This window comes from Lentinus tigrinus (genome assembly GCF_003813185.1).
Source record: "Lentinus tigrinus ALCF2SS1-7 unplaced genomic scaffold L226scaffold_3, whole genome shotgun sequence".
Classification (NCBI taxonomy): domain Eukaryota; kingdom Fungi; phylum Basidiomycota; class Agaricomycetes; order Polyporales; family Polyporaceae; genus Lentinus; species Lentinus tigrinus.
Genome location: NW_027137912.1, coordinates 678304 through 703537, shown reverse-complemented (window position 1 = coordinate 703537; position 25234 = coordinate 678304). Strand labels below are relative to the sequence as shown.

General features: G+C 58.1%; 11 protein-coding genes across 11 annotated transcripts; 5 read left to right on the top strand and 6 right to left on the bottom strand.

The window, feature by feature from the left end:
• Positions 1–130: 130 nt before the first annotated feature.
• On the bottom strand, positions 131–836 carry L226DRAFT_186787 (uncharacterized protein). The gene is made up of 3 exons (XM_067672741.1): positions 673–836; positions 481–607; positions 131–405 (listed from the first exon to the last, which is right to left on the bottom strand). Exons 1-3 carry the CDS (start codon positions 735–737, stop codon positions 286–288), a joined length of 312 nt encoding a protein of 103 aa, XP_067540533.1. The 5' UTR covers positions 738–836; the 3' UTR covers positions 131–285.
• Positions 837–871: 35 nt separating this feature from the next.
• On the bottom strand, positions 872–2135 carry L226DRAFT_557281 (uncharacterized protein; the record flags this gene model as incomplete). The annotated part of the gene is made up of 4 exons (XM_067683167.1): positions 872–1459; positions 1517–1773; positions 1821–1850; positions 1897–2135. 4 exons carry the CDS (start codon positions 2133–2135, stop codon positions 1272–1274), a joined length of 714 nt encoding a protein of 237 aa, XP_067540532.1. The 3' UTR covers positions 872–1271.
• A 231-nt stretch (positions 2136–2366) lies between these two features.
• L226DRAFT_557280 (MFS general substrate transporter) lies at positions 2367–5130 on the top strand. The gene is made up of 12 exons (XM_067683166.1): positions 2367–2559; positions 2609–2984; positions 3060–3117; positions 3179–3292; positions 3345–3468; positions 3526–3679; positions 3732–3892; positions 3960–3985; positions 4039–4085; positions 4164–4450; positions 4511–4592; positions 4645–5130. Exons 2-12 carry the CDS (start codon positions 2697–2699, stop codon positions 4816–4818), a joined length of 1515 nt encoding a protein of 504 aa, XP_067540531.1. The 5' UTR covers positions 2367–2559; positions 2609–2696; the 3' UTR covers positions 4819–5130.
• L226DRAFT_478482 (acetyl-CoA synthetase-like protein) lies at positions 5023–8574 on the bottom strand. Its single transcript, XM_067676797.1, has 16 exons — positions 8506–8574; positions 8267–8440; positions 8046–8160; positions 7972–7986; positions 7576–7860; positions 7432–7515; positions 7364–7370; positions 7115–7302; positions 6986–7065; positions 6795–6932; positions 6455–6733; positions 6285–6396; positions 5969–6175; positions 5504–5906; positions 5351–5437; positions 5023–5288 (listed from the first exon to the last, which is right to left on the bottom strand). The coding sequence occupies exons 3-16, from the start codon at positions 8158–8160 to the stop codon at positions 5204–5206; spliced, it is 2085 nt and encodes a 694-aa protein (XP_067540530.1). The 5' UTR covers positions 8267–8440; positions 8506–8574; the 3' UTR covers positions 5023–5203.
• A 91-nt stretch (positions 8575–8665) lies between these two features.
• Positions 8666–10374, bottom strand: L226DRAFT_530158 (EF-hand). The gene is made up of 8 exons (XM_067679776.1): positions 9886–10374; positions 9779–9790; positions 9565–9605; positions 9481–9514; positions 9259–9423; positions 9096–9201; positions 8984–9038; positions 8666–8923 (listed from the first exon to the last, which is right to left on the bottom strand). The coding sequence occupies exons 1-8, from the start codon at positions 10154–10156 to the stop codon at positions 8903–8905; spliced, it is 705 nt and encodes a 234-aa protein (XP_067540529.1). The 5' UTR covers positions 10157–10374; the 3' UTR covers positions 8666–8902.
• Positions 10375–10692: 318 nt separating this feature from the next.
• L226DRAFT_530155 (HAD-like protein) lies at positions 10693–12616 on the top strand. Its single transcript, XM_067679775.1, has 10 exons — positions 10693–10814; positions 10865–11095; positions 11185–11276; positions 11337–11485; positions 11537–11580; positions 11652–11724; positions 11869–12079; positions 12157–12243; positions 12355–12395; positions 12499–12616. Exons 2-10 carry the CDS (start codon positions 11060–11062, stop codon positions 12609–12611), a joined length of 846 nt encoding a protein of 281 aa, XP_067540528.1. The 5' UTR covers positions 10693–10814; positions 10865–11059; the 3' UTR covers positions 12612–12616.
• Positions 12539–13402, bottom strand: L226DRAFT_530154 (uncharacterized protein). The gene is made up of 4 exons (XM_067679774.1): positions 13240–13402; positions 13109–13174; positions 12992–13045; positions 12539–12914 (listed from the first exon to the last, which is right to left on the bottom strand). Exons 1-4 carry the CDS (start codon positions 13288–13290, stop codon positions 12864–12866), a joined length of 222 nt encoding a protein of 73 aa, XP_067540527.1. The 5' UTR covers positions 13291–13402; the 3' UTR covers positions 12539–12863.
• Positions 13403–13599: 197 nt separating this feature from the next.
• On the top strand, positions 13600–14673 carry L226DRAFT_519555 (uncharacterized protein; the record flags this gene model as incomplete). The annotated part of the gene is made up of 4 exons (XM_067678588.1): positions 13600–13696; positions 13771–13831; positions 13951–14321; positions 14456–14673. 4 exons carry the CDS (start codon positions 13600–13602, stop codon positions 14671–14673), a joined length of 747 nt encoding a protein of 248 aa, XP_067540526.1.
• Positions 14674–15422: 749 nt separating this feature from the next.
• Positions 15423–18356, top strand: L226DRAFT_454081 (uncharacterized protein; the record flags this gene model as incomplete). The annotated part of the gene is made up of 11 exons (XM_067675164.1): positions 15423–15537; positions 15600–15624; positions 15678–15767; positions 15823–15888; positions 15943–16070; positions 16143–16448; positions 16514–16539; positions 16595–16758; positions 16812–17124; positions 17192–17210; positions 17266–18356. The coding sequence occupies 11 exons, from the start codon at positions 15423–15425 to the stop codon at positions 18354–18356; spliced, it is 2343 nt and encodes a 780-aa protein (XP_067540525.1).
• A 2820-nt stretch (positions 18357–21176) lies between these two features.
• Positions 21177–22074, top strand: L226DRAFT_530150 (uncharacterized protein). Its single transcript, XM_067679773.1, has 5 exons — positions 21177–21203; positions 21266–21283; positions 21352–21420; positions 21486–21609; positions 21688–22074. Exons 1-5 carry the CDS (start codon positions 21197–21199, stop codon positions 21836–21838), a joined length of 369 nt encoding a protein of 122 aa, XP_067540524.1. The 5' UTR covers positions 21177–21196; the 3' UTR covers positions 21839–22074.
• A 673-nt stretch (positions 22075–22747) lies between these two features.
• L226DRAFT_530148 (acid protease) lies at positions 22748–25181 on the bottom strand. The gene is given in 8 exon segments (XM_067679772.1): positions 22748–23167; positions 23251–23292; positions 23419–24053; positions 24110–24293; positions 24376–24427; positions 24583–24957; positions 24968–24980; positions 24996–25181. 6 exon segments carry the CDS (start codon positions 24825–24827, stop codon positions 22883–22885), a joined length of 1443 nt encoding a protein of 480 aa, XP_067540523.1. The 5' UTR covers positions 24828–24957; positions 24968–24980; positions 24996–25181; the 3' UTR covers positions 22748–22882.
• Positions 25182–25234: the final 53 nt, after the last annotated feature.

Below are 25234 nucleotides of genomic sequence, written 5' to 3'. Positions count from 1 at the left end.
GTTTTGCAGAGCAGGACGCCGTGACCTGGGCCCGTTGACTGGCTTGTTCTTGTGCTTTGTACTAAGTTATTGTCTTGCGTTTGCTTGGACCTCCTGGAGTCGGACGTTGGACGTTGGTCGCTCGATTTGTTGTCTGCTGTTCTGTTGTTTTCTGTCTGTCCCACGTCTCGTCTCGAGTACCACGCACGTATGTCTCATGCTCTGTATGCAATCGACCACCATATGCACATTATGATGCAGTTTCGGCTGCTAGCGAGCGTTCTTGACGGCCAACGACGTCGTAACTCATGAATTCCGGTAATACTGCCACCCCACCCAATTCGCGATTACGAACCCAGTGCCAGACGAGATGAGCATGATCATGAGGTACTTGTAGTGCGTGTCCTTTGCCAGCACGTCCAGCACCTGCGTCAGAGACAAGAGGAAGCCTACGTGTCAGCCGCAGGCGCCACCGGTCATGCTCTGGAGGCAAACACGCACCCATATCCCAGTCAGTGGCAAGAACGCACTGAAGAAGACGGCGTACGACCCTAGGATGAGGAAGAGGATCGAGCCTGCGATGAGGGCGTAGCCGACTGCTGAACTGGGGCAGCGGCCCTCCGCAGAGCTGTGGTGACGCCACGCGGTCAAATTCAGTTCCTCTGGAGCAGTGGTTAGCTAACAAGTACGTACTGCTCGAGAGGATCAGCTCGTGCGAACCAGCTTGGCTGCGACTTGTGTGTACGACGGCGGCGCATGTACGCCCTGGTTAAGATGCATGACAGCGTACTGCTTCCGAGGATGGGAGACTCACGTCGCCCTGACGCGTACAGCCACAGCTCGCGACCTTTAGGTAGCTCCCCGACGACGTTGGGATCAAACTGTACGTTATACGTTGACTGATTCACCATATCCGCGGTTATGAAGAACGCTGATTACATTGTGATGTACAATTCGTTACAAAGCACTGCGAATACGTATACGACTAAAGAGGGGCCACTCCCGAATGTCAATCATAACCACGGAACGAACGTCAAGTAATGGTAGTCAAGAAATCGTGATGATACATGAAGCGAGGTCGGCCGGTACAGGATATCATGACACTCGCGAGTCCTAGGTAATAATAATATATGCGAATAGATGCCATCCTAGCGTGGGATGTGGAGGGGATATCTAGTGGAGCTGCTGGGGGAATAAGCAACAGCACCAGCGAGAATTAATGGGAGAGGATGTTAACGGGGAGGATGCATCCCAAGGAACCGACCGACAAACATCCACAGACGGCATGACGTCTATGACGCAGCGTCGAGCTCCATCTCATCAGGCGTGGGGGACGGCAGAGGAATGGCCGCGGGACTGAGAGCGTGCGTCGGCGAGGGCGACAGCGCAGACGGGGGACGCAAGTAGCCAACCACGCCGGTCTCGTATGACGGGTGGCGATGGAAGGGGTTACGGGTCTGCATGCGAGAGACAGGTGACCCTGCGAAGCGACATGATTGAGACAAATATTGGGTAAGCGGAGGCGATATTGACGTACCTAGAGCGCTGCCTAGAATTTTGAAAGGATAGACGAGAGTGTCGTTCTCCTTGTCATCAGCATGATCACCAAGAGTCAATCCAAGCCCCTCAGAGGGATGGGAAGGACTTAAGCTGCACGGCGTCTGGCGACGGTATGCGAAGAAGTGGGTGGTCTGGTTGGTCGCCCTCAAGACAGGAGAGGTGCGCTGGAAGCGGATGGTTGCCGGGTGTTGGAGAATGGAGAGAAACTCTTCGAGAGCTTCGGCAGGGGTAGACCTGGGAGAGGGTGTTCAGCAACGCTGGATGGGAAGGAGGACACTGACAGTGCAACCTCGAGGACTGATATGGAGGATCTTATCGCAGATTGGGAGTCAGCGAAATGAACAGATGAATACATACCGAGGGGATGCACGCGGGGATACAGAGTCTTTCTCCGATGGCTCTGCAGGCTGTTGATCGACGTGATCGTCAGCAAGTCTCAGGCGGTCAAACGCGTCTGTCGCGGCGGACAGAATGGCTGCCCGGGACTTTGGGCGGTGGGCGATGGGGCTGGAAAAGGTGAAAGGAGCGGAGCCAGCAGCGAGGCGCACTGGGCGCGGTGCCACGAGGACGAGGTTGTCGTTTGAACTAAAGGGCATGGCGGGTATGTAAGTATGATGTGCAGGGCGGAGGTAGTGGTTCAGAGCCAAGAGGCGGGTGGGCGTCGATCAGCTCCGCGAGAGCCTCAGCCACCCGCCTGTTTGGCCCTGTTTGGCGGGCTGGCCCGGTCCGCGCTCGCCTGTCCTCGGCCGTCCGTGGCTACTCACGCCCAGCGCGTCCGAAGTCAGAAGTCTCTTGTGCTAATCTTGCCTGCCAGCCCAGCCAGAGATCGTCCAGACGCGAGCAGTAAAACGCACATGCCCGCGCGACACCAGCTGCAGACTGCAGTGACCCATACCCGTCCGCAGTGGGGACGAAACGATCTGGTTCCTGGCCGGAGGAGCTGCCGACGGTGGGATCGAGGCTCAGGTCATGCTAGCCCAACCGGAATAGCGGTTGACGAGCGCCGCCATACCATACGACGTAAATGATTTGTCAATCTCCCATGAATCAAGAATCTCAGAAGTCACAGGCCCCAGCAGATACCCTCAAAATGCCTCACCCTCCGCTCTTCAGTGTGCCCTTCTTGTCGCTGTTCCCCCAAGACTCGACCAGGCGCCATGGCCGACTGTCACTCCTCCCCCAGCGGCGGTCAGTTGCCTGAAGAGGCTCGTCGCCTCTTCGACGACTACGAAACCCTCCGCGACGACAGCGCCCTGGAGAACCAAAAGTCGCCCAAGCCCGACAAGCCGACGCCGCTTCCCATGGCCCAGCTCGCGACATTGTGCACCGTCAGGCTCGTCGACCCCATCGTCTTCACTCAGATCTTTCCCTATGTAAACGAGATGATGGAGCATATGCACCTCACCGAGGATCGCTCAAAGATTGGCTTTTACAGTGGTCTAGTGGTAAGCGACGTCGCCCCCGCGCCCAACTGGGAAGGTGTCTAGGTTTGACGCTTAATATTCGGCCCATCGTTGCAGGAGAGCAGTTTCGCGGTAGCACAGGTTATATCCATATACCAGTGGGCCAAGCTGTCTGGTACGTTCGTCGTGCGTTCCAGTCATAGAGCCGTTGACCGATTATATGTCGTCCGATCCAGATGTTATTGGCCGGAGACCCATCGTTCTTCTTGGGATCTTCGGTATTGGGCTTGCTACTCTGTTTATGGGAGTCTCGACCACGCTGAGCGGTGTGTTGTTCGCGAGGTCTCTAGGTGTGTGTCTATATGGTCGACCCTACCGCCGACCGTCTGACGCTTGCCTCAGGCGGTCTGTTCTCCGGCAACGTTGCCGTTATCCACTCCGTCCTTGGGGAGATCACAGACTCTACTAACCAAGCGACCGCCTTCCCACTGTATGGTCTATGCTGGCCGTTGGGTGCCATCATTGGGTATGTACCTGCCGACGAATACCTGCTGGCACGACACGCTGACGCAGGACGATGTAGCCCCCTCATGGGCGGTCTTTTGTCCAACCCGGCTACAAAGTTCTCCGCATTTGACACTGAGCTCTTCCGACGATACCCATACCTCCTCCCTTGTATCGCAGCCACCAGTATAGCATGGACAGGCTGCCTTTACGGGTACTTCTACTTCAAGGAGGTACGACGCACCTTGCTCCTGTCCAGACAATGAGCTGATCTGCTGTGGTTAGACTCTCCCGAGCAAGCGGTGGAAGCAGAAGGACAGCATTGAGATGTCCGAGCGCCGCGGTGGCGAGTTCGAGAAGCAGACGAAGCCCGCCAGCATAAGGTATCTCACGACCCTCCCTGTCTTGCGTGCGCTGTGCATCAGCGGAGCCGGCTTGTCGTTCATGTGAGTGTCCCTTGCTCCCCTCGCAATGAAATGACGGTTAATCGCTATGTATGCTATGCCCGTCAAGTGCGACCGCGTTTGACGTCACCTTTGGTATGTTTCACCCTTCTCTCACCCCCAAACAAATAAAATAACCCCGCCTCCAGTCCTCTTCTGCTACACTCCCCTTTCCCAGGGAGGCCTGGCTTTCGATGTACGTCCTATATCTTCTTACTCCGTCTCCCATCTTTCGCTTCCATTCGCTCATAGTGGCCGGCCCACAATCCACCAGGTCACGCAAATCGGGTACGCGCTCTCAATCTCGGGGATCATGTCCATCTTCCTCCAGCTATGCTGCATGCCCTTCCTCCTGCGGCGCTTCGACCACGCGCGTATGTACAACTTCTGCATGGGCCTCTGGCCCTTCTGCTTCGTCCTCCTTCCCGGGCTCAACATCCTCGCGCGCATGGGCGCCGTCGACGCGGTCACGGGGGAGATCGCGCCCGTGACGCAGGCGTTTGTCTGGATGGGTATCGGGTTTATCATGCTCCTTGCTCGGTGTGCGGCGCTGGCGTATTCGTGAGCAGTTCTCGTTTTCGTTCTGTGTGGCCTTGGCTGACCGACTACGGACTTCGTTAGCACGAGCATGATCCTCGTGAAGGAGGCTGCACCCGATGCGGCCTCGCTCGGAGTCACGAACGGCCTGTGTCAGTTCGCAATGGTGCGTATCGCCCCGACTACCGCGACTAGTACTCATCCCCTACCCTCCACAGTGCCTCTCCCGCTCCTTCAGCCCAGCGTTCGCAAGTTCGCTCCTCGCGTTCTCCATTGGATACGAGTTCGTCCTGCTGCGCTACCTCTGGGTGATCGTCATGACCATTATCTGCTTCCTCGGCACGACCCTCTCCCGCCGCATCGCCGAGGGCAGACGGACCGTCCCCCGATGAACGGTTTCGAGGCGAACCTTCGAACCTTCGTCAGGCTGTAAGGTCAACAGATAGAGAAGTGCTTCATGGGCCCGCATGGAAAGGCGGATTGTTGGATTTGGGGGATGCTGTGTTAAAGCGTTGCATAGATATATATAGGCTCGGATGTTGTGTGTTGTGTTGTCGCTTGTCTTTTTGCTTTCAGACAGTTCTTTCCGTCCGCTCGGGGTCCCTCTTGCATGTATACTAGAAGAGCTCCTCCGGGAGCCGTCATTAGCATTGTCTGTAGAATACAACATCACGCTGAGGCACCAGCGATCGTCCGGGCTATCTAACGGATCCAGCAGGGATAGAGGTTGAGGTATAGATTGTCAAGGTTCTGCCACGGCCCATGGATCCGACCTATCTAGAGCTTCGACGAAGAACCGGACGGCTCGCCGAGAGCGTAGAGCGCGTCAAGGGGCTCCTTGAAGAATGTATACGTCTCCTTCCTGTACACGGAACAACCAACAAAGTCAGCAAGAAGCGGGCGCTGGCAGCGGAGTTCACGCACCTCTTGATCTTCAGCGTCGGCGTCAGGCAGCCGTTTTCGGTCGTCATGGGCGTAGTGGTCAAGTAAATGCGCTTGATCATCTCGAAGCTAGGAGAAAAGGCACAGAGGCATGTGAGCCTTCGGTAGCTTACACGCAGGCAGGAAGAGACGTACCCCTTGAGCTTGGCCGCGCGGGCCTTCTTCTGGAGCTCGGCAAGGAACGCGGCGACGATCTGCGGGTCCTTTGTGGCCTCCGTGAGAGCCTTGAGGTCCTCGGGGGCAACGGGCTTGCCCTTCACCCGGGAGACGAGCGAGGCGAACTGGATCGGGTCGGGCACCGCGACGGCGATGAGGTACGACTGGAGCGAGTCGCCGTGCACGTAGAGCTGCGCGACGAGGGGGCTGCCGCTGTAGATGTTTTCGACATTCTCGAGCGCGACGTACTCGCCCTGCGCGAGCTTCATGATGTTCTTCACACGGTCGATGATCTTGAGTCGCAGGCAGTCGTCGAGCAGGCCGACGTCGCCCGTGTGCAGCCAGCCTTCGTCGTCGATGGTCTCTGCGGTCTTCTGCGGGTCTGATGTACAGAGCGAGTCAGTATGCGAAGGTAACGCTTGTCGGTCTCCTTCTTTTACGCACCCTTGTAGTAGCACGTGAAGCGCTGTGCGCCACGCATGCAGATCTCTCCACGAGGGTGGGGTTTGTCCTCGGCAGAGTAACCCATGGACGGGACGTCGAGGAGCTTCAGCTCGCAGTTCGGCAGGGGCGAGCCGACCGTTCCGCTGGAAGTCGCGTCGTACGACCATGTGCGGACGAAGCTACCGCAGTTCTCGGTCATTCCATAACTATGCAAGACAATGTTAGCATCAGGGCCGGTTCCCGGGCAAGGATACATATTTACCCTGAGATACAGTCAGCAACTGCCATTCGTGTGAATGAAATACATGGAGCGCACCTTCAACAACCTCGGTGAGGAGACCGACTTTGAGGAAGTCCATAACGTTAGCGCTGATAGGTGCAGAACCGGTGGTAATCAACTTCATCTTGCCACCAAGGACGTTATTGAGCTGCAAAGCGAGCACGGGCTTAGACTGGATCGTCACAGGTATCGCACAGCGAACGTACCTTGCGGAACACCAGGCGGTCCCAAAGCGCATGGTAGAATTCACCGGTGGTGCGCAAGTTATACAGCTTAGTAGCAACAGCCTTCCGGAACAGCGCGCCCTTGACGCCAGGAGCGGTACCGGCCGCCATGGCAGACTGGTAGATCCTGTTCAGCACACGTGGCACCAGTGGTACGAAGTGAGGCTTGAGGACCGCGAGATCCTCAAGGAGCACCAAGGGGTCGCCGGTGGTGTAGCCAATCTGTGCGCCCACGGCAACGGCGATGAGTTCCATGACTCGCTGATGGATGGCAATAACGTCAATAACGAAACTGTGTGCGCAGTCAAGTGCTGAGGCGCACCTCGTAGATGTGTGCAAGGGGCAAGAACGACATCATTGTCGTCTCCGTGTCCAGCTGGAACTGGTGCAGGTAGGCCTGTACAGCCTGCGCCATGGCGCCGTGCGTGATCACCACACCCTTCGGCAGACCAGTTGTACCCTAAAACACTAGTTCAATACATACAGGCGCATTGACCGAGTGAATGCACACACCGAGGTATAGCAGATAGTCGCAATCTGCTCCGAAGTTGCCGGGATGACTTCAATCAAGTTCGCGCGACCGAACTCCTCGACTGTGTGCACGGATCAGTATTTGTATCCACACGCCGGGATCATACGCACTTTCAGCCAGTTCCTTGATCTCTACCCCCAGTGACTCGCCCCAGGCGGTCAGAACAGACTTCTCCTTACTGTCAAGGGGCTCCATGGCAACGATGACCTTCATGACGGGGCATTTGGGTGCAAGCTTCAGGAGTGCGGGTATATGGCTAGGAGTGGCGAAGATGATCGAGAGCTCGGAATGGTTGACGCTACACGCAGTGTCAGAACGAAGGCTTGAGAAAGACAACCACGGGGGTTGTTCGCACTCACATGAACTCTGCAGAAGACGCGTCCCGACGTCAATGCTAGCTCCTTCCTCCCAGATAGCAAACACGCACCTGCTGCATCCTTCCCCAAAGTATCGTATAGACTGACGCCGACCTTTCCATACGCCTGGAGCGCGAGGTCAATGATCTGCCAGGCTAGCAGACGAAGTCAGTACGTCATGCGCCCAATCACGCATGGTATGATGCAACACGTACTCGCGCAGTTCTTGCTCCAGATTCCGACAGTGGGCAGGTCGCCCCCGCCGACCTTGCCAGTCTGGAAGAGCTTGTGAAGCGCACTCCCGAGTGCGCGGCGGCGCGCGTCGACCTCCGTCCAAGACTGCCACTCGTGGTAGTTGGCGTACTTCAAAGGGTTGGTAGAGATGACGGGGCGAGTTCCAAGGAAGGGCCCGCCCTTAGCACGTAGGAAGCCCTCGTCGTAGATCTCGACCAGGTTCGTGAAGACATTGGGGGACTCGAGCGTCACGAAGGGGAACGCCGCTGATTTGCAACACGGACGACGTCAGTCGTGTTTGAAATTTCATGGTGAACGCGTCGCGGGTAGCTGCAGAGCCACCGCGCGCACAGAGCACTGGCAGAATGAACACTCACATCCGCGGTAATGAGCTAACAAGCATTGGCTGCAGTCAGTTTGGCTTGCGACCGACACGACGCGGTGGACGCACCCGTCTGACCCGGGCGCTTCGTGCCCGGCACCTCTACACACTGCTTCTTGTAGTCTGCATTCGGGGGCAGGGCCAGCGGGAGGTGTCCGAACTTGGTGTTGGACTGAGAAGGCATCTTGGAAGGAGGGTATGGGGTGACGGGCGAGAAGAGGAAGAGGTAGGGAAACAAGCTTAAGCTGGCTGAGCTGGCTCCGGGCTGGAGTAGCAAGTGCCGGACTTACCACGTTCTGGTAGAGATGATCGGTCACCACGGTTTCGTAAATCCTCTCTTATCCCGGGCTTCACGCTTTCCGGCAACTGGTCAAACAAATGTGCGGGGGGTATACAGAGCAGCCAAGAGACGAAGATCCAGACAGCGTCGTGTCCGTTGATATCCGCGGCTAGCGTGCCTTGGGCTTCCCGGGCCATGTGAAAAGACGTCAGCACAGCCGCCCTCGCACAAGAACGTTCAAGTACCGACCGTGAGCTGTCTCAATGTACAGGTCAGGCGAGGGTGCCAGCTGGCAGCAAGCAGGAGGTCGCGAGAATGCCAGCAAAGATTTGTGTTGCGCCCACACGAATCAACAAACTCAACACATGGGCGCATAGCTTGGAAGATGCCGTCATTTATGCAAACAATTCCTGGGCGAGACCGCCTCGTCTTCTCTTCTATTTCGTCCGACATGGCAAGGTACGCGCGTAAACGAGGTGATGATATAAAAGTACACGACTGCATGGAGACTTGGTTACATGGCACGTACACGCTAAAAGAGCCCACTACCATTCATATTACAAGGTTCGATAGCATAGTCGTCGCGGTCATAGCAGGATGTCGGAACGCACAATCGAAGAAGCCGAGTACGCGGGGCAGAGCGCAATCACGGCGCACTGAGAACGATCTGTGAAGTCGGAGGATGAGCTAAGCACCACGTCCGCGGAAGTCGAGTGCAGCAACCCACCTTCATGAACTGCTCGTAGTTCATCTGGACCCACCCGTCGCGGTCCGTATCGACCCTGAACGTCACTCGTCAATCGCCGCGTATGCATGCATAGACCCGAGAGGGCACATACCGTTGGAATGCTTCCGTTAGCGTCTTCACCACTACACACGCTCGGACGAACCGGTCGAAGGTGATGCCCGGTGGGGGCCCGTACCGGTCAGAAGGCCCAGAAGCTACTTCACGTTCAGCGCACCTCGAGGCGCGTCCTGACAGGGCATAAACTAAGGACTCACCATACTTCTGCTCCAGCAGCGATAGAAGGATGGGCGACAGGTTGTAGCCAAAGCTACGCAATGCCTCGGAGAGCTCGGCTCCGTCTATAGAGCCTGACCGATCTCGGTCGAAGTGCCTGAAGACGTTTTGCCAGTCCTGAATATACTTCCACAGGCCAGCGAATTCTGGAATCGTGTGTTAGCACATCACATGCGGAACAAGCTCAATGTTACGGGACTTGCCATTGAATCCAATGGTTCCACTGCGATCCGTGTCCTGACAGTCAATCAGACACAAGACCGAGAAGAAAGAGCTGCCAGACGTACGAAGATGGACATAAGCATCTTGACGGTATCGAGGTCGAATCCTACGAAGCACTTGTGTCAGTCTCACAAGACCAACAGGAGCCATACAGCGAGTTCGCGGCCACGAGGCGGGAGGGGACGCGCGTGGCCCGAGGAGGCCCCGATGCATCTCATCTGTCCCTGCAGCCCGCCCCGCGACGGCTGCGAAGCGTGAAGGAAACTCAGTGAAACTCACTCGTCCAGTTGCCTGCGAATCCGAACCCAGCGATCAGCCTCGATCACATAGGGATCAGCGCGCCCCGAACGAAGAAGAGGGGCAACGCCAGGAGAGCTCGGACGCACCATTCACCAAAGCGGCCTGCAGCTCTGTCACGCTAATCGCCCCCGAACGATCAGTGTCGACCGCTGAGAACCACTGCCACAGCTGGGGATCGGCACCGGGGGGAGGGCCATGGGCAGGAGGGGCCGATCCGTATCCGGGCGCGCCCCCGCCGTAGTAGCCTTGCTGCGCGCCGTACTGGGCTGAGCTGGCGGGGCGCGGTGTTGCGCCGTAGCGCGACGAGTACGAGGCGTGCGACGAGTGTCGAGAGGGAGCACCGTAGTTCACAGACATGGGAGTAGGAGACAGAGGAGTGTGTGAGATGATGGGGGGACGTCAGAGGAGGTAGCTCCTGGCACTTGGCGCCTTATGAGACCAATTGAGACGGTCTAGCAGATCAAGAGGCCGACGTGGGCGGTGCGAGCCGTGAGCAATGTTGACCGGTGTTAGAGCGCAGTCGACTGACTCGTCTTGCGGTGCTTGGCTCCATCTTCCCCAGTCCCGAGCTCGTCGTGGCCGATGGCGGTGCTTACTCGGCATAGGGGGGGAGTCTCAGTAACAATAAGGCGCGCATAGCGTCCACTCCGCGCGTCCATACTGTCGACGTCCTATGTGCTCCGACCGGAGGCCCTCGCAACCAAGTATGTAGCAGCCGACAGCATGGGCGTAGAACCGCTAGTAGTAAGTACTTAATTAAAATGACACAGCACACACCGCAGACAGGATGACGTACTGTGCCCCGGCCAAGGCGCCGGCGATGGCAATGCACTTGCTATTCCGACTCGGCCAGGACGCACAGACTCTCTGGCTTGAACCGCACGATACAGTAACCCGAGTGACCTCTATTCTCCTCTGCCCGGCTGTGCATACTCACTCAAACTCTAGCCCCTCGACGTCGTCGCTTTCCGAGTCGAGGGTACGAGCAGCGAAAGCCAATCTACGAGAGATCTCGGTATTACCGCATTATCATATGACCCGCGCTCAAGCTCAAGCGGTTGGTAGTGGACACCGAACCGGACGTCCCTCCCAAGGGGCACTGTGAGTCGTGACTGGGAACGACGTCCCCTCCTCCAGGACGTACACGTACAACCCGCCCCTTACCACGCACCACGCTAACTACGCTGGCTTAACCCCTCGGCTTCTCAAGCGGCTGTTGTGTGTATAGAACAAGTTTACAGTTCTCGTCCAGGTACAGACATGGCTTCGCCGCACCTCAAAGCTGTGATATTCGATGTATGTATACCTACTGCATCAAGCTCCCGTTCCCCGCCTGTGGCGCTTCTCTGCGGCTGATGCTTCTGACATTCTGACATTGAATACAGGTCGGCGGTGTTGTCTGTCGCAGCCCACTCATCGCAATTGCGGCGTACGAGCGGGAGCACGGGATCCCCCACAATTACATCAACTGTGCAATGTGAGTGTTCGCGCACGCCTTCGCTCGTCCTGGAAGGGCAGGGCTCATTCCTCCCTGCAGCACCATCCGCGGCTCGCATGGAGCGTGGCAGCGATTCGAACGCGGCGAGATGTCGCTCTTCCCATTCTATGAACACTTCGGCAGGGAGCTCTCCGACACGCAGGTCAACAATCCGGCGTATGCCCAGTACTGCAAACGGAAGCGCATCGGTCAGCCACGCTCCCTGTCGTGCAGCGTGTGTAACGTTGACGTTTTCGCAGCGTGCCCGGAGCTCCCAGCCTCCCTGCACATCGACGGCCGCGAGGTGAGAGAGCTGACTTGCATCCGCATCTGCGCCGCGGCGTGCGTCTTGCCAAGCTGAAAGGAACTGTCCAGCTGTTCGGCCGCATGATGCGAGAGAGCGGCGTGTTCGACGAACTCATCGTCGAGGCGATCAGACGCATACGAGGTACATCGACGCCCCTCCTACTCCCCCTCCCCCTCCCCCGTTTCCCCCGAGGCTACAATTGTGTCCCCTCATCGCACACGCCTTCCACAACGTTGTTGTTATGCATTGACGGTGCTAACCCTTTGTCCTCCTCGATCGATGCAGCCGCTGGGAGGTGGCGGGTCATCGCGCTCACGAACAACTTCTCGAAGTCCGATGCCGACATCATCGGCGACGCGCCGCCACCAAAGGAGCAATTCCCAGACTTTACGGTACAGTCCGAGCTCGAGTTTCTGGGCTGGCAGGACGGCGCGACCCCTCCGCGGCTTCGTGCCTTGTTCGACGACTTCTGTGACTCGAGCACGCTGGGAATGAGGTGCGCGCTCGAACCATTCCTTCCAGGGAGTTTCCTCTCATCTCCACCTTCGGTGCATGGCCGCACTCCGCGAACAGGAAGCCCGAGCCTGGAATATACCTCCTGGCATGCGAGCGTAACGGCATCAAACCCTTTGAAGCAGTCTTTCTGGACGACCTCGGAATGTGAGAATGCCCGGTCCATGCAGCCCGAGAGCCCTTGTGGCCCGCGGTCCACCTTCTATACCGCACCCTGACATGGCTGACGTACAAACATGCATCCTTATCCTTGTCCAGGAATCTCAAGGCAGCACAGGCGCTCGGCATGGAGACTATCCGTACGTGCAGCGGCCGTCGCCGTCACGCCTGACGTTGCGCACGAGAGCGCGGGGTTTCCATTCAATATCTCTGCCTGAATGCGCTAACGGGCTTCTCGTACAGAGGTCGCCATTGGCGGGGCGCTGGAGGCGCTCAAGAAGCTCGAAGCTAAGTTGGGCATCGACTTGACTAGCTGCGGGCTCGAGCCAAGCGAGTGGACGCCTTCCAAGCTGTGACGGCGTATACGATCGTGATCGCTAGTGCGGCTGACGTTGGAACTTTGGGAACGGTGGGGCGGCGGTCTCGAGACCGCGGTCCGTCTGCTATATCCATCGCGGGGAAGGCCGCGGACGGACTCAAGCGGCATAGAGCGTACGGGGCTGTCCACGACCGTCTATTTGTGTATACATTAGATGCTGCTAGACGACGAGTGCGTGCGCATACGTCGCTGCGTGTGATGCGAGGCGCGTGGGTTGCAGGGGGATCGTCTAGAAGGGCTTGTCGGACGCGGGCGTCTTGTCCGCCCAGTACCCACCGATCTGCAGGGACATGAAACGGGGGGAGATCAGGTTTCACGGACTTTACGTGGATGTGGCGGCGGTGTGCTGAGACGTACCACGGGCACCTTGGACAAGAAAGCCCGCTTAACGAGAGGCGTGACGGACAGAAGCTAATGGCCGGGAACAGCTTGTCAGACACCCAAGACATTTGGGGGACACCAATGGCAACCTACGTAAAGTGCAGCGACGCCAGCTCCCGCACCCCACAGACCCAGGCTGGGTGTCCATGCGCGGACGAACTGCGAGCAGAGTCGACCCGAGCTCAGCCGAAGAGTTTTGACAGAGGTTGAGCTGGCAAACTTACTCTGGCGACGGGCTTCTGGGGAGGAACAGCGTGGAAGTGGACGCGAGACATGGCAAGGAGCGGTTGTCTGTGCGACGAGCGAGTGCGTGCGTGCGGCTGGCGCGGTGTGCAAGAGAGAAAGACTCAAAGAGCAGACCACGACGGGCGCCCAGCTCGTGCTGGCGGAGGGGCGGGAATACCCGAGGCTGCCCGACTGGCCGGCCACCTCCCAAGTTGCCGATCAAGTTTCCATTTTGTACAGCTCTTGTCTTCTCCGTCCATCCTCAGCTCCGTCTCTGCCGTCATCCAACTCTCGTGCTCGGACTCGTCGTGTTGCGCTCTGCGAATCCGATCGGTCGGCTATTTACTGGAAACTGAACGATGGCCAACCCCCGACAGAGGCGCAAGTTACGCTCAGGGTCCCACAAACCTGTGCAGCATTCACGTCGCGCGAAAAAACTTCTGAAAAAGCAACCACGTTGGTGATTTTCTGGCATCATTCAGTCTCAAACCCGCACGCCGCATGGACTGAGCATTGCGTCCTGAATTTAGCCATTCGTGGGCCAAAGCTGCTGCAGGAGGCCTGGGACGCGCGGAAAACGGTTAGACAAAAGTAAGTGTTGTGCCTTTGGTCTGCTTCTGGAGCAGGATGCGCGCAGCGTGTCGCGAGGATTACGGAAGGACGAGACTGATGAAGTGATGTGCCGGCTGCGGTTGTGCTCTACTTTGCAGTTATGAAGCTTTGGGGCTTGCGGCCTCTCTGAATCCGACAGCTTCCGGGGGAACGGAGCGGGCGCTGTGCACACACGGAGGAGACGAGAAAAATTGCGAGAAGCCAGAAGCGTCTACGTCTGGGTCGTCAAAGGCACTGGGAGCCAATGGGGTGCGGAAGGGGTTCGGCAAAATCATCCGTGACGCAGAAGGCAAGGTCGTGGAGGTGCAGCTGGGGGACGAGTCGGGCGAGGACGAGGATATGGCAAGAGAAGAGACAATGGAAGAGGTTCCAGACCCGAGTGCAGACGAGCAACTCGCGGGATGGGTTGGGCTGGGCTCGGATCCCAGGACGCGTGCGCCGCAAGGGGCAAGCACGGGAGTGGTGCAAGGTGAGTTCAGAAACAATATTCGAACGTATGGCGGAAGCCCACCGCGCTCGGGGGGGACATCTGTCGTTGTGTCAGAGCGAGGCGCTGGCCCGCTCCGGATTGGCGGGGATCGCGCTGATGGTGAAAATTGGCAGGGTTGGAGCAGCTGTCAGAGAGGGGGGCGAAAGCCGTAGAGCGGTTCACATCGAAGGGGGAGCGGGGCACGCTCTCGCAACTAGTGGCCAAGTACGGCGAAGACGTGGAGGCGATGGCGCGGGACCGGAAGGTGAACACAGACCAGCGGACGGCCGGGGAGCTGCGACGGGCGATACGCAAGGCGGGAGGATTTGCAGCTGTGGGACGGGCTGGGTGAGGCTCGAGCTGGGTGGGCCACGCGCGCCGCGGGGTGCCCGATTGTCGAAGGCTGCGGGGGTCGGAGGGGGATGTTCCGAGAGTGGCTGTACCTGCAGAGATGGCGTGGAAGGGAAATAGAAGGCGCGCGGGGGTGCAGATGCAGACAGTACTTGTGACACGCTCGACGGAAGCAGCAGCATTTTCACGGTGCGAGGGACGCGCACTGGCAGGGAGCTGTGGTGTCGTGCGTGCTTGTCGCCTCCTCTGCGCACGGCGCTCACGTCGGCGCTCGTGTCCAGACATGGCGGCGGGGGCCCCCAGGAGGGCGCGAAGAGGAAGACGGGGATCAGATCACGTACACGGCCGCGGGGGGGCCAACTCAAACGCGAGTTGCCGAGGAGAGGCATGGTATGTTACGGACTGGCTGATATTTGCATTTGGGCAGTGTTTGACAGTCAATTCAGGAGTCTGAATCTCTGCGCTCCCGGCGCCTCCCAGAATTGGCAGCGATTGGCCGGGGGTCCGAGTCGAGTGTGGAGGGCAGGGAAGCCTCGTCTGCGAATCGACCGAAAGAGGCCTGCCCAAAGTGGCCCGCCAGATTGACAGTCGTCCCCTCCCAATCATCCCGTCTTCTCCACGGCCCGTCCCCGCCAGCCTTCCTTTTAGTCCGCCCTCCCTTCGACGACGCCCCTTCCCCTTCCGTCCGCTATAAAGCGCCCCGCCATCCCCTCCCTCCCCTCCACCCTCCCCGCGTCCTCGGCGTCGCGCATGTCGTCCAGGAACGCCCCCTCCCCTCTCTCCCGCGCCGACTCCACCTCCCCCTACCCCAGCATGTCCCGCAGGGCGCCCTCCCAGCCCAAGTCCACCCGGCAGCAGTACAGCGGTCCGTCCGTCTCCATCCCATACATACCTCTTCCCCACCTAACGCCCCGCTCTTTTCTCTAGCCTGTGGCGCGTGTCGCATGCGCAGGTATGCATTCGTCTCCGCCCTCTGCGGGGCTTCATCTGACGCGCATACATCAGAGTCAAATGCGACCTCAAGGATCTCCCCACCCTCGCCTCCGGCCAACACCCTCCCTGCTCGAACTGCAGCGAGCGCGGCCTCAACTGCGTGTATGTCCCTCCCTGCCCCCTCATCTCTCTCCCGCACTTTCTCAGCCGCTCCAAGCGACGAGTTCGCAGAGGTCAAGGCCGTCAAGCTCCTTCGCCGAGGTCGCCGACTACAGAAGGTCGAGTGAGTGTCCCGGCCCAACCTCCGCTCGCACCACCGCTCACCCTCCGTCTGCAGAGCGGTCTATGGCAAGGCCACCAAGGAGGATGCCGATCTCCACACCGTCATCCCCCCGCGATGCGTCATTCCACAGCTCAAGCCCGAGTTCTTCAGGTCTCCCTTCTTCCGTCGCTTTCACATCCAGAGTGCGTAGATCTCCCCGATCGTCTCATCTCGGTCTATCGCTTACCCGCTCGATCCCATCAACCGTACACTAGGACCCATATTGGAGCCGACCGAGTACTGCGCTAGGTTCTCAGAGTGGTACAATGGGAGCACCGACTGTCTGCAGTTCCCCGGTCAGTTGATCGCTCTCGCTCTCGTCGTCTGGGCCGCAAGCTATGGCGTTGACGAGGCCGGCGACGAGCTCCCCGAGCTCCGCGACGAAGACATCCAGCAACGCAAAGAGCGCATCAACGAGATGCTCCTCGAGCTACTCTACCTCGTCGACATCCAGGGCATCCTCCGCAAGCCCTCATGGGACGGCGTCCGCGCGTTGTTACTCATCATGCCGCTCACCGAAGGTTCGCCCCTCTTCCGCCGCCTTCCCGTTTACCCTCTAACCCAATTTTCCTTCTCCCGCCGTTAGAGGTCCAGACACCTCTCGAACGCCTGGTACGTCTTTTCCTCGCAACAAAGACAAATTTGCGGTCTAATCCTTCTGTCACAGGCAATGTACGACGCGACCATGAGTCAGGTGTATGCCCTCTGTAGCCTCAACGTTGACGGCAATCAGAGCGAGTACGTCGAGGCCCTGGTTCGAGCGCGGATATTCTGGTATGCGCATGTGGTTGATGGCGTAACCAGTGGCTTGCGTGGTGGTCGAATCTCCTTGTAAGGCTATTGCTTCACTTCTTCGATCCGCAGCTTTAATTTCATGTGTCTAGGACTGACGATGACCTGACGGCTTTCGAAGCAACCCTCCCACCACTAGGGAATGATGGCGGAGCGTCAAGCTCTTACGCATTCGCCTACCGGTTTGCCACCATTCCCATACGCATCGCCTCACTCTGCCGCGACGTGCACGCTGTGCTGACCGGTCCCAAGGCACGCCAACGAGACGACATCGACGAGGATGCGATACAAGATGCCTGGGAGGTGCTGGATCGCGCCTGGAGGGACTTGGATGGCCTTCGACAATTTGGAGCATATGGTATCGTGCAGGTGGAAGATATTGAGCGGTTCATTGACGGATGGCAGGTGAGTTGCCATCGCGGTCGCGATCAGAGTGGCGTCGCTCACACATTTACCCTGTGGCTGGTTGTAGATTTTTCTCTTTGAGTCCCGTATGTGCGCTTCCCCTCTCTTCACGTCCCCTATCAATTGACACATCGCCCACAGATAATGTCATCCGCGAAGCTCTAAAACAACGGCTAGTCGCGCTCCCTGTTCAAGAGACAGCCTTCCTCCCTGAATCGCACCCTTCCGCTAGATCCCGGAAGTCTGATACCATCCTCAGACTCCACATGAAGGCAAACGCCAAGTGTCATGCCGTGGTCCGGCACGTCGTGACCATTCTCCGCAGGAATCTCGGCTCTCCGTTCTTTCAGTACGACGCAGCCCTTGTCCGAGACGGTTGCTTCTTCGCCGGCTTCTTGCTGGCCGGGGAGAGTGGCACGAAAGAGGACGTCGAGGTCTGCCTCACCGCTCTTTCGGAGATGCGTTGGGCATTTTCGAAGAACGACGAGCGGCAACGGACGGTGCGACTCGTCTGGGACGCCCGTGCTTCGCAGTCGCGCGGTCAGTCATCGCGAAGCTTTTCGTCGAGCCCATCGGACGAGACGATACGTGGTCCGGGAACGTATGAAGGCAGCTATGTCCGGCGCGCGATGATGCGTCCGACAAGCGTACCTCCGATTTCCCTGTCCGCTACTACGATAGGTCCCGGATACGATTCCTCGGGCTCTGCTCCCAACACGGCCTGCTCACCCGACGGGCGATGGCCTCCATCCACGGCCTCTGGGTCAGGCTCCGATCCCGAACGCTATCCGGCCTCGTCTCGGTCGCCGTCCCTCCCAAGCACCTCGTCTTCTTACACGGCGTCTTCGCATAGCGCCCTCAGCCTCAGCAGTGTACTTCAGAGCGGCGACGACGGCGTTGCATCGTCCTCCCTGCTCCTACCATCGACCCGGGTCTCTGCCGGGCACCCCGCCGGTCAGAGCACATACTATGTCCCATCCTATAATTACCTCTCTATGGGCGAGAACGTCGACACACGCCCGGCACCTCCACCATCTGGCAGTCTGGAAACCTTGTCGCCGACGGAGCCGTCGCCGGCGTACCACCATCCCACGACGGCCTTCGATTATGCCAACGTGTCATATCCATCGTCGGGCCTGGCACAGCCTGAAGGATCAGCCAGCTACATTCCCGCTGCACCGTCCACTGCCCAGGGTGGCAGTCCACATTTCGGGGGACCCAACTACTACTAGTGGCCGGAGCTGGGTAAGCATGTTTTGGGGGAACCCGGACAAGATTCGGACCGTCTTCTGAGTATTTCTGTCGTGGCATCATCAGCAGCTCTGTTTACCTTGCATGTCCATCGGACCGCCGCTCTAGCTCTCGCTCGTCATTCGCTGTCGCCGCATCGCATATCTCTCATCTCTTGGACCCGGCAACTTACGTGTATATCCAGCTTTTCCCCGTCGTACCGCTCTTCTGCCATCGATGTATCACAGTACCTGTCTCTGTTTCTGTCTTCGCTCTCCCTATCGCTCGCTCTCCGTCCGCCTGGCATGATCATTGGCATTGCATGTCCCACGTTCCCGTTTCACGTTGCAAATAATTTCCGCATCCCGCATACTTAGAACCTGATAGAGGTTATTACATCACATTATGGCTGCGCGTTTTGAAGTGCGGCATCATGTTCACGTTAACACCGTACTATATCACCACCAACCACCCCATTCTGCGCCCGTTTGTACGTAGTAATTGTACGCATACACACCGCATATTCTTGGCACCCCGCGCCGCGGAGCCGGGACGTAATGTAATCAGAGATACCGACAGTTTCTCGTAGCTGTCATCGCGAGGGAGGTGAAGCTTGGGGCTCCATGCGGCCCCTGGTTTGGTTGTTGTTCTTCTGGGTTAGACGCCGGGCCCTTCGTGATAGTCCGGCTGCTGATTGCTGCAGCGCATTCAATTTCTAGACGGGCAGTGGGCACACGAGGACGAGGAGAAGAGGGTGCAAAGACACAAATCACCGGAGGTCCGCAGTTTTCGTCCACGAAAGTTCGTGGGTACTGCGTGATGGGCATAGAGGTACCGCACTGACAGGCTGGTCTTGCCTGATGCTGACAGGAGGGCCCGCCACGCCTGTGGACGAGGATCAGAGCGCCGAGCAGTGGGCAGTGGGCAGTGGGACGGGTTGTTTGTGGGCGCGCGGAATGCTGATAGACCTGATTCAGGTAAATTGAAGACGTCACGGTCGGGGAACGCGAGCGGCTCGACCCGTGCGCGCCGACTTTGTGCACCGAGGATCACCACGCGCGGTGCACGCTCAGGCTTCGTGCCTTCGTGCTTCAAGGCGGGCGCTCTCGCTCTCGGCCTGCTGGGGGATAAGGCTGGGGATGGGGCTGGGGCTGCGCTGAGAACAAGGGGGGGCCCGTGGAGATTCTGCGAGTGGAGAAGTCGAGAACAAAGGCTCGCGTTCGACCGGCTACACCGAGCTTCTTCGACGCCAGACAGGGAACGGCAGAGTGGGAATGAGAACAACAGCCAGTTGCAGGCGCTTGGGGGGCCCGGGCAAGCGAGCCGCCGGCAGCGACGCGGACACGGGAGACGGGAGACGGGGGACAGGCATCGAGATGGCGTTCGTTAGCGTTGGCCCTATTTCCACGGCACTTTGCAGCCTTTGCCGACGTCGAGGCCGCGATCGTGCGCCCTGGTTAATCTAGCCGCTCGGTGGGACTCGGGACACGACACGACACGACACGACACGACGCGACACGACAGGCGGCCCTTCGTAAGTAATGTCTGCGTCCGTGGCGGCGCAGCACCAACGTCGGAACTGTTGCTCAGGGCCGCCTGCTGCTGCCGGCATCGCCGCGGGCAATCCCATTGCAGAGCGGCCCGGAAAAGTGCCAAGTTGGGGGCGATTGCTATGCGTGGCCCCTTGCAGTGGGTGCTGTCGAGGAGGGTTCAGGGCACGGATTTGCGGGCTGCGTCCGGTGTCCAGAGCGACATCGACTGAGCCAAGACTGGTAGGAGGTGGGAAATCCGGGCTCGGGTCAGACGATCCGGCAGCGTTACGAGAACGCGGGCGAGAACGAGGATTGTGGATTGTGCGGGGCACAGGATGTAGGGAGCTGCCCGGAAGGAGTGCGGAGGTTCCCAGAAGAACGCATGTGAGCGAGCCATTACGGTAAACGCTGCCAATAGGATAGTCTCTTGCGAGCGCCGGAAGCTTGAAGGTGGCCTGTGTGGACACCTTCTCTGTGTCGTCGGAGTTGGTTCCTACGCTCGAGCTCCTGGCAAGTGCGTGTCAGCGTTATCTGGCACCGTCAGCAGGCTTTGAAGTAGCCGCTCATTCAAGCTGCACGGTGACTTGTCTGCGTCCAACGGAACGCAATGGAAGACGTCCTGGTGACGGAGCGCCGATGGATATGCGATATACACGGGTCGATGAGCGCCATGAGCGACGGGATGTCCTGTGGGACGAACACACAGCACTCCGGAGAGTTGAAAGGCGCGGCTAACACGTTTTCAAGCTGTGTCGATGGGGTTGAAAGAGCCCAAACGAGAGAAAAAAGATCAGCTCCGAGCACACGCGGAACGCGACAGTGGCATTAGCACGGAACCTGAATTTGAGAAGTGCCCCTGGTAACAAGTCCATGTACGAATCCCCCGTTCTTCCGCACACCATGCGGCTTACTGAAAAGAAGCACGAGAGGTCTGCCGAACGATGTATTAGGTTCGTGAGTAATTTGGAGAAAGAGTGGTTCGTAAACCTTAACGGTGCCTACTGAGTACTGCGAGGCGATGTACCGGTGGTGGATTCCCGGAGATGTCTACAACACTGGTTGAGAAGACTTTCCGGCCAGATGGTCAGCGATGTCGGGTCTACCGGTCATACAAGCTGAAAGCGTCGCGGAGGTTGTTCGTACTACCAAGTTGCCGAGGTTAGCTGTGAAGAATGATTACGTCAGCGTCTGGGCGCCCAGATGGTTCCGCGGGTGCGCAGCCGCGGCCAAGCCAAATCTAGTTTCCCGAAGCCCTCGCACGGCCTTCTCCACAATGGCCCCGACCCAGTTCTTCTCTTACCACCACCATCATGTTCTGTAAGTCTTGATCTCAATAGCAAGGAGACGTATGTGCTGATGCGCTGACATCGGATGATCAGTCTGTCTGCCTATAGTTTGTGCGTAATGCTTCGCGTCGTCGCGAGCTGCTAGACTAACGTGGTCATAACTTTCTCCAATCCTCCAGTCGGATGCCCCACGCGCATGAAGCCGGAGGGTGATCAAACTCCGAGGATCTGTCCCAGGTGCCACAACGGTGAGTTCTAGCCACCGCTGCCATCGGACAACCAGCGTACGGCAGGCTGACTATCGAGGCAACAGCATCTACCATCCGCGTCAAGTCGCGCATGTGGTTCGAGCTGTGCTTTGTGCCCCTTGTTCCAATGAACAAGGAACATCTGTGGGTCTGCACAATCTGTCAGTGGAGCGTTCCGATCCAGCAAGGGTGAGTTTTCTTCCCCGTTCCTTCTCACCGTTGTGCCCGAGCTAACGCTCTCGGGGGTTCGTGAACGCCGGTCCACAGATGGGAGCCAGCTCTGCCGGGCTATGGATGGCAGAACCCAGTCCAGGGCGAGTGGCAGTCTCCTCCGTATCAACAGATGAGCCCACCGCCGAACGCAGCGGAGCATGGGTACCAGCCCCAGTACCAGAACTACAACGCGAAGCCCAACTAATGCGATCCCCCTCCAAACGGGTGTGGCAGTTGCATGCTTCGAGACTTCGTCCTTTGTCCTTATCCATACCTTCGCTTGTACTTGTATCGCGGATACCGGAACATGCTACTCCTTGTATTTCAGGTCTGCTTCTGTAAAACTATCCTCCTTCCGTCGTGATCGATATCCATGGCCTCCGCCCCTGGCGGTGTATTATCGCAGTGACTGGTCCGATCAATACGACTTAAGTCTCCTCAGCATCAAACGGACTCATGCGGCGTTATGTACGGCAGGATGTAGCAGAGTGTGCACCGCAAGAACGAGGCGCCCGAATTTTGATTCATGGATCACATAATTGACTCTTTCTTCCATCCGACCCCGCAAAAGCGTCCCGAGGTCGGAGCAGAAATTGGGCCACAAGAGACGATCGACGAAAGCACGCTACACCATGTTGTCAAACGAGTGACGGCGTAAATTAGGGGCGGTCAGAGTTCTCGATTCGAGGTCGATTTGAGGTTGATTAATTGACGATTCTGAGCAAGAAACGGTGTCGGAAAATCGAGGGTAATTTGACCGACCCGATTCTTAAAGGTCGATTCAGACAACGCGGAATGCATCGTCCAGGTGCGAACGACCAGCGCCTCCTCCAGAATCGCGATTCTCCAGGTCGAAGCGAGTCCGGACTCGCTTCGACGATTCACCTCGATTCACAGAAAATCGCCTTAAGCGCGCGATTCCCGACTAAATCCGAAGGTCGATTAATCGTCAAGCATCGATTTGAATCGACTTTGAATCGACCTCGAAACCCGTACTCTGACCGCCCCTAATAATTCACTACTGCGCGTAGCCATCAGGTCAAGTGAAACGCGGAGAGCGTCTTGGGTCTTGCCAATTGATGTTCGAACGGGTTACATGCACACCTCGGTATGTATCCGGAGGAACTCTCGCCGGAGGATCAAAACATTCTCCTAAGGCTATATGAAAACATATATCTCCCATGTGTCTGAACCCGTTGCCCAAGTATCCAAGTATCCACTCGATATCACGAAGAAGCACAGAACGCTGCTAATAGTGTCGCCGCCGCCTTCGACAGAGTTTCAAGAACGTGTAGAACAAGACCGCAAGCATGACACCCGCTACGAAACCGCCTGCAGTAGCGATGCCACATATGTCGCCGCCACTGAGAGTATTGCTTTGGGGCGCATGCGAGGAGACGTTGGCAGGAGGGGAGGTATCCGCGCCTCGGTCGTTCACGAAGGCCGCAAGGGCAGCAGCAGGGTCGGTTAGTCCGCGAAGGCCAATTGCGGGAGGCTTGCTGTCTATCGCGGCATGATGCGTCACGTACACGTTCTACGGGAAGCAATCAAATCGTCAGCCGCTGTCTTCGATTCGGTGCATCACAGCGTGAACGGGGCGCGCTGCGCGTTACTCACCCGCAAGAACGTATCCCCCAGCAGCCAATCTGCAGCGAAGACCTGGAGAAGGGGCAAAGGGGCGTCAGTCAAACGTCTCGGCCTTCAATAATCCGCGAAGACACCGGCGAGAAGCCAGTTAGCGTGCAAATACAAGAAAGATGCGGGAGGAAGAAAGTGTAGCCGTACCCCATCGTTGCCCTGGACCCCGCCCAAACACCAACCACCGTCGACAGAACCTTCTTTCCAACTGACGTCGGCCGGGTCGAGGACGTACTCCTTCTGGCTACTTCCTTGGCCAAGGACCAACCCAACGACGACGGCGCGGTTGCAAGGGACTTCCCATCCCCTATCTGTCTGCCTGGCACCACCGACGGATTCCCAGAAACGCGCGACATCCTGGGTAGGCCCGAGGGCAAGCGTGGTACCCGTGTCAAGAACTGCGATCGGAGCGGCTGCCCCTTTCACGCGCGACTTAGACAGCTCAAATGAGGTGCCGTTGATCGTCAGTGATTGGAGTGGGAGCTTCCAGTAGTCGTACAACGAGCCGTGGGGCGCGTACACGGGAGTGTGCGTCAGATCGTCCGTCGAGTTTGCGTAGATGGAGTCCAGTTCGCCCACAGTGAACGAGGAGTCGTCCTCGTCTCTGCCGAGCTTGAAGGCAAAGAATCGCTTTGATGTGTCGTTGAGGGCGGAAAAGAGGTTCTCCAACAGCGTACGCCCGACGGTGTCGGCGATAGAGGCTTCGGCGGGGAACGCGAGCCCCAGGATGCCACTGTTGCCTGCACCCGAGAGTCCCAAGCCGCCGGTGGCATTGGCCATCGCTACCAGGTTGGTTAGAGAAGTTCCCAGCTTCCCATAATGCATATATGAAACCAACCGAATATTTGTGATGACACCTGGAATTCACCAACGGTGACGGTGTCTGATCCAACGAGCCCGGTCACATTACCCATGAGGTAAGTGAGATGGAATGGCACGTCGGTCAACGATAGGGAAGGCGTCTGTTCGTATTTTGGGACGCCAGAACAGTCCAGCGTGGTGCAATCAGACGAGACGACCCACTGCGTGCCGTAGATCAGCCGCCAACGGCCGCAATGTCAGTTCCAAACAGGTCGGTCTCATTGTTCAGCGGCTGAGACGCACCAGATCGGACGAGCCCGTGTCTAGAAGAACCATGAAGTGCTGCCCGCCGATACTTTTTGCGGACGAGAGTTAGCAAGGATGCGCCGTGCCCCAAAGCGCGGAGGGAATGAACATACTCGATTTGGATGAGGTACGCACTGCATGGATGCACACGCCGTCAATTCAGTCAGTTGACGTTTGCGAGTAAGAGGTGACAATATGACTCACAACTGGTTGCTATCAGCAAGAGATAGGTCGGTCTGGGCGAGCGAGGTCCGGGTTTTAGACAGTTCAGAGCGGCGAACCCTATGCACGGGGATTCGCCCACTCCCGGCCTTCGCCTTCGCGGCCGTCGAACTTGATCCTAGGCGAGTACCCAAGTTGATACGGCTGAAGCTGACCATGACCTCGTCGAGAACGGTGGGGCGACTGTAGGAAGCCTGCAGCTTGTCAGCGGTTAGCACACCTCCCATGCGGCTGACTTCTCCGTCTTCCTTAGCGGCTGCAGTCCCAATCAGGACCGGTGCTCTCTTGTTGATTGTTCAGATAGCTTATGCCGAGCGTAGCAGGGTCAAGGACGATTGCATGCCTTTCATTCCACTGAGCAGCAAGAGACAAGGACTCAGATGAAATGCGCACGATGCGAAGGATGCTGATGATTATAGGTGGCTCAGCCGCTCAGGACATCCGGCGCCTAGATGAAGACCGGACATCCACGGCGACTGGCCATCGCAACGTGCAATCCACGTAGATGAGAGTTAATACAGGTCAGAGCAGGTCGCGGTGAAGGGCTGAAGCTGTCGAGCTCGGAGGCAGGGCCGGCGCAGAGCGACGGCTGTGCGGGCGGCGGTGAGAGAGCGCAAAGGGCGTTTGCCGGGCA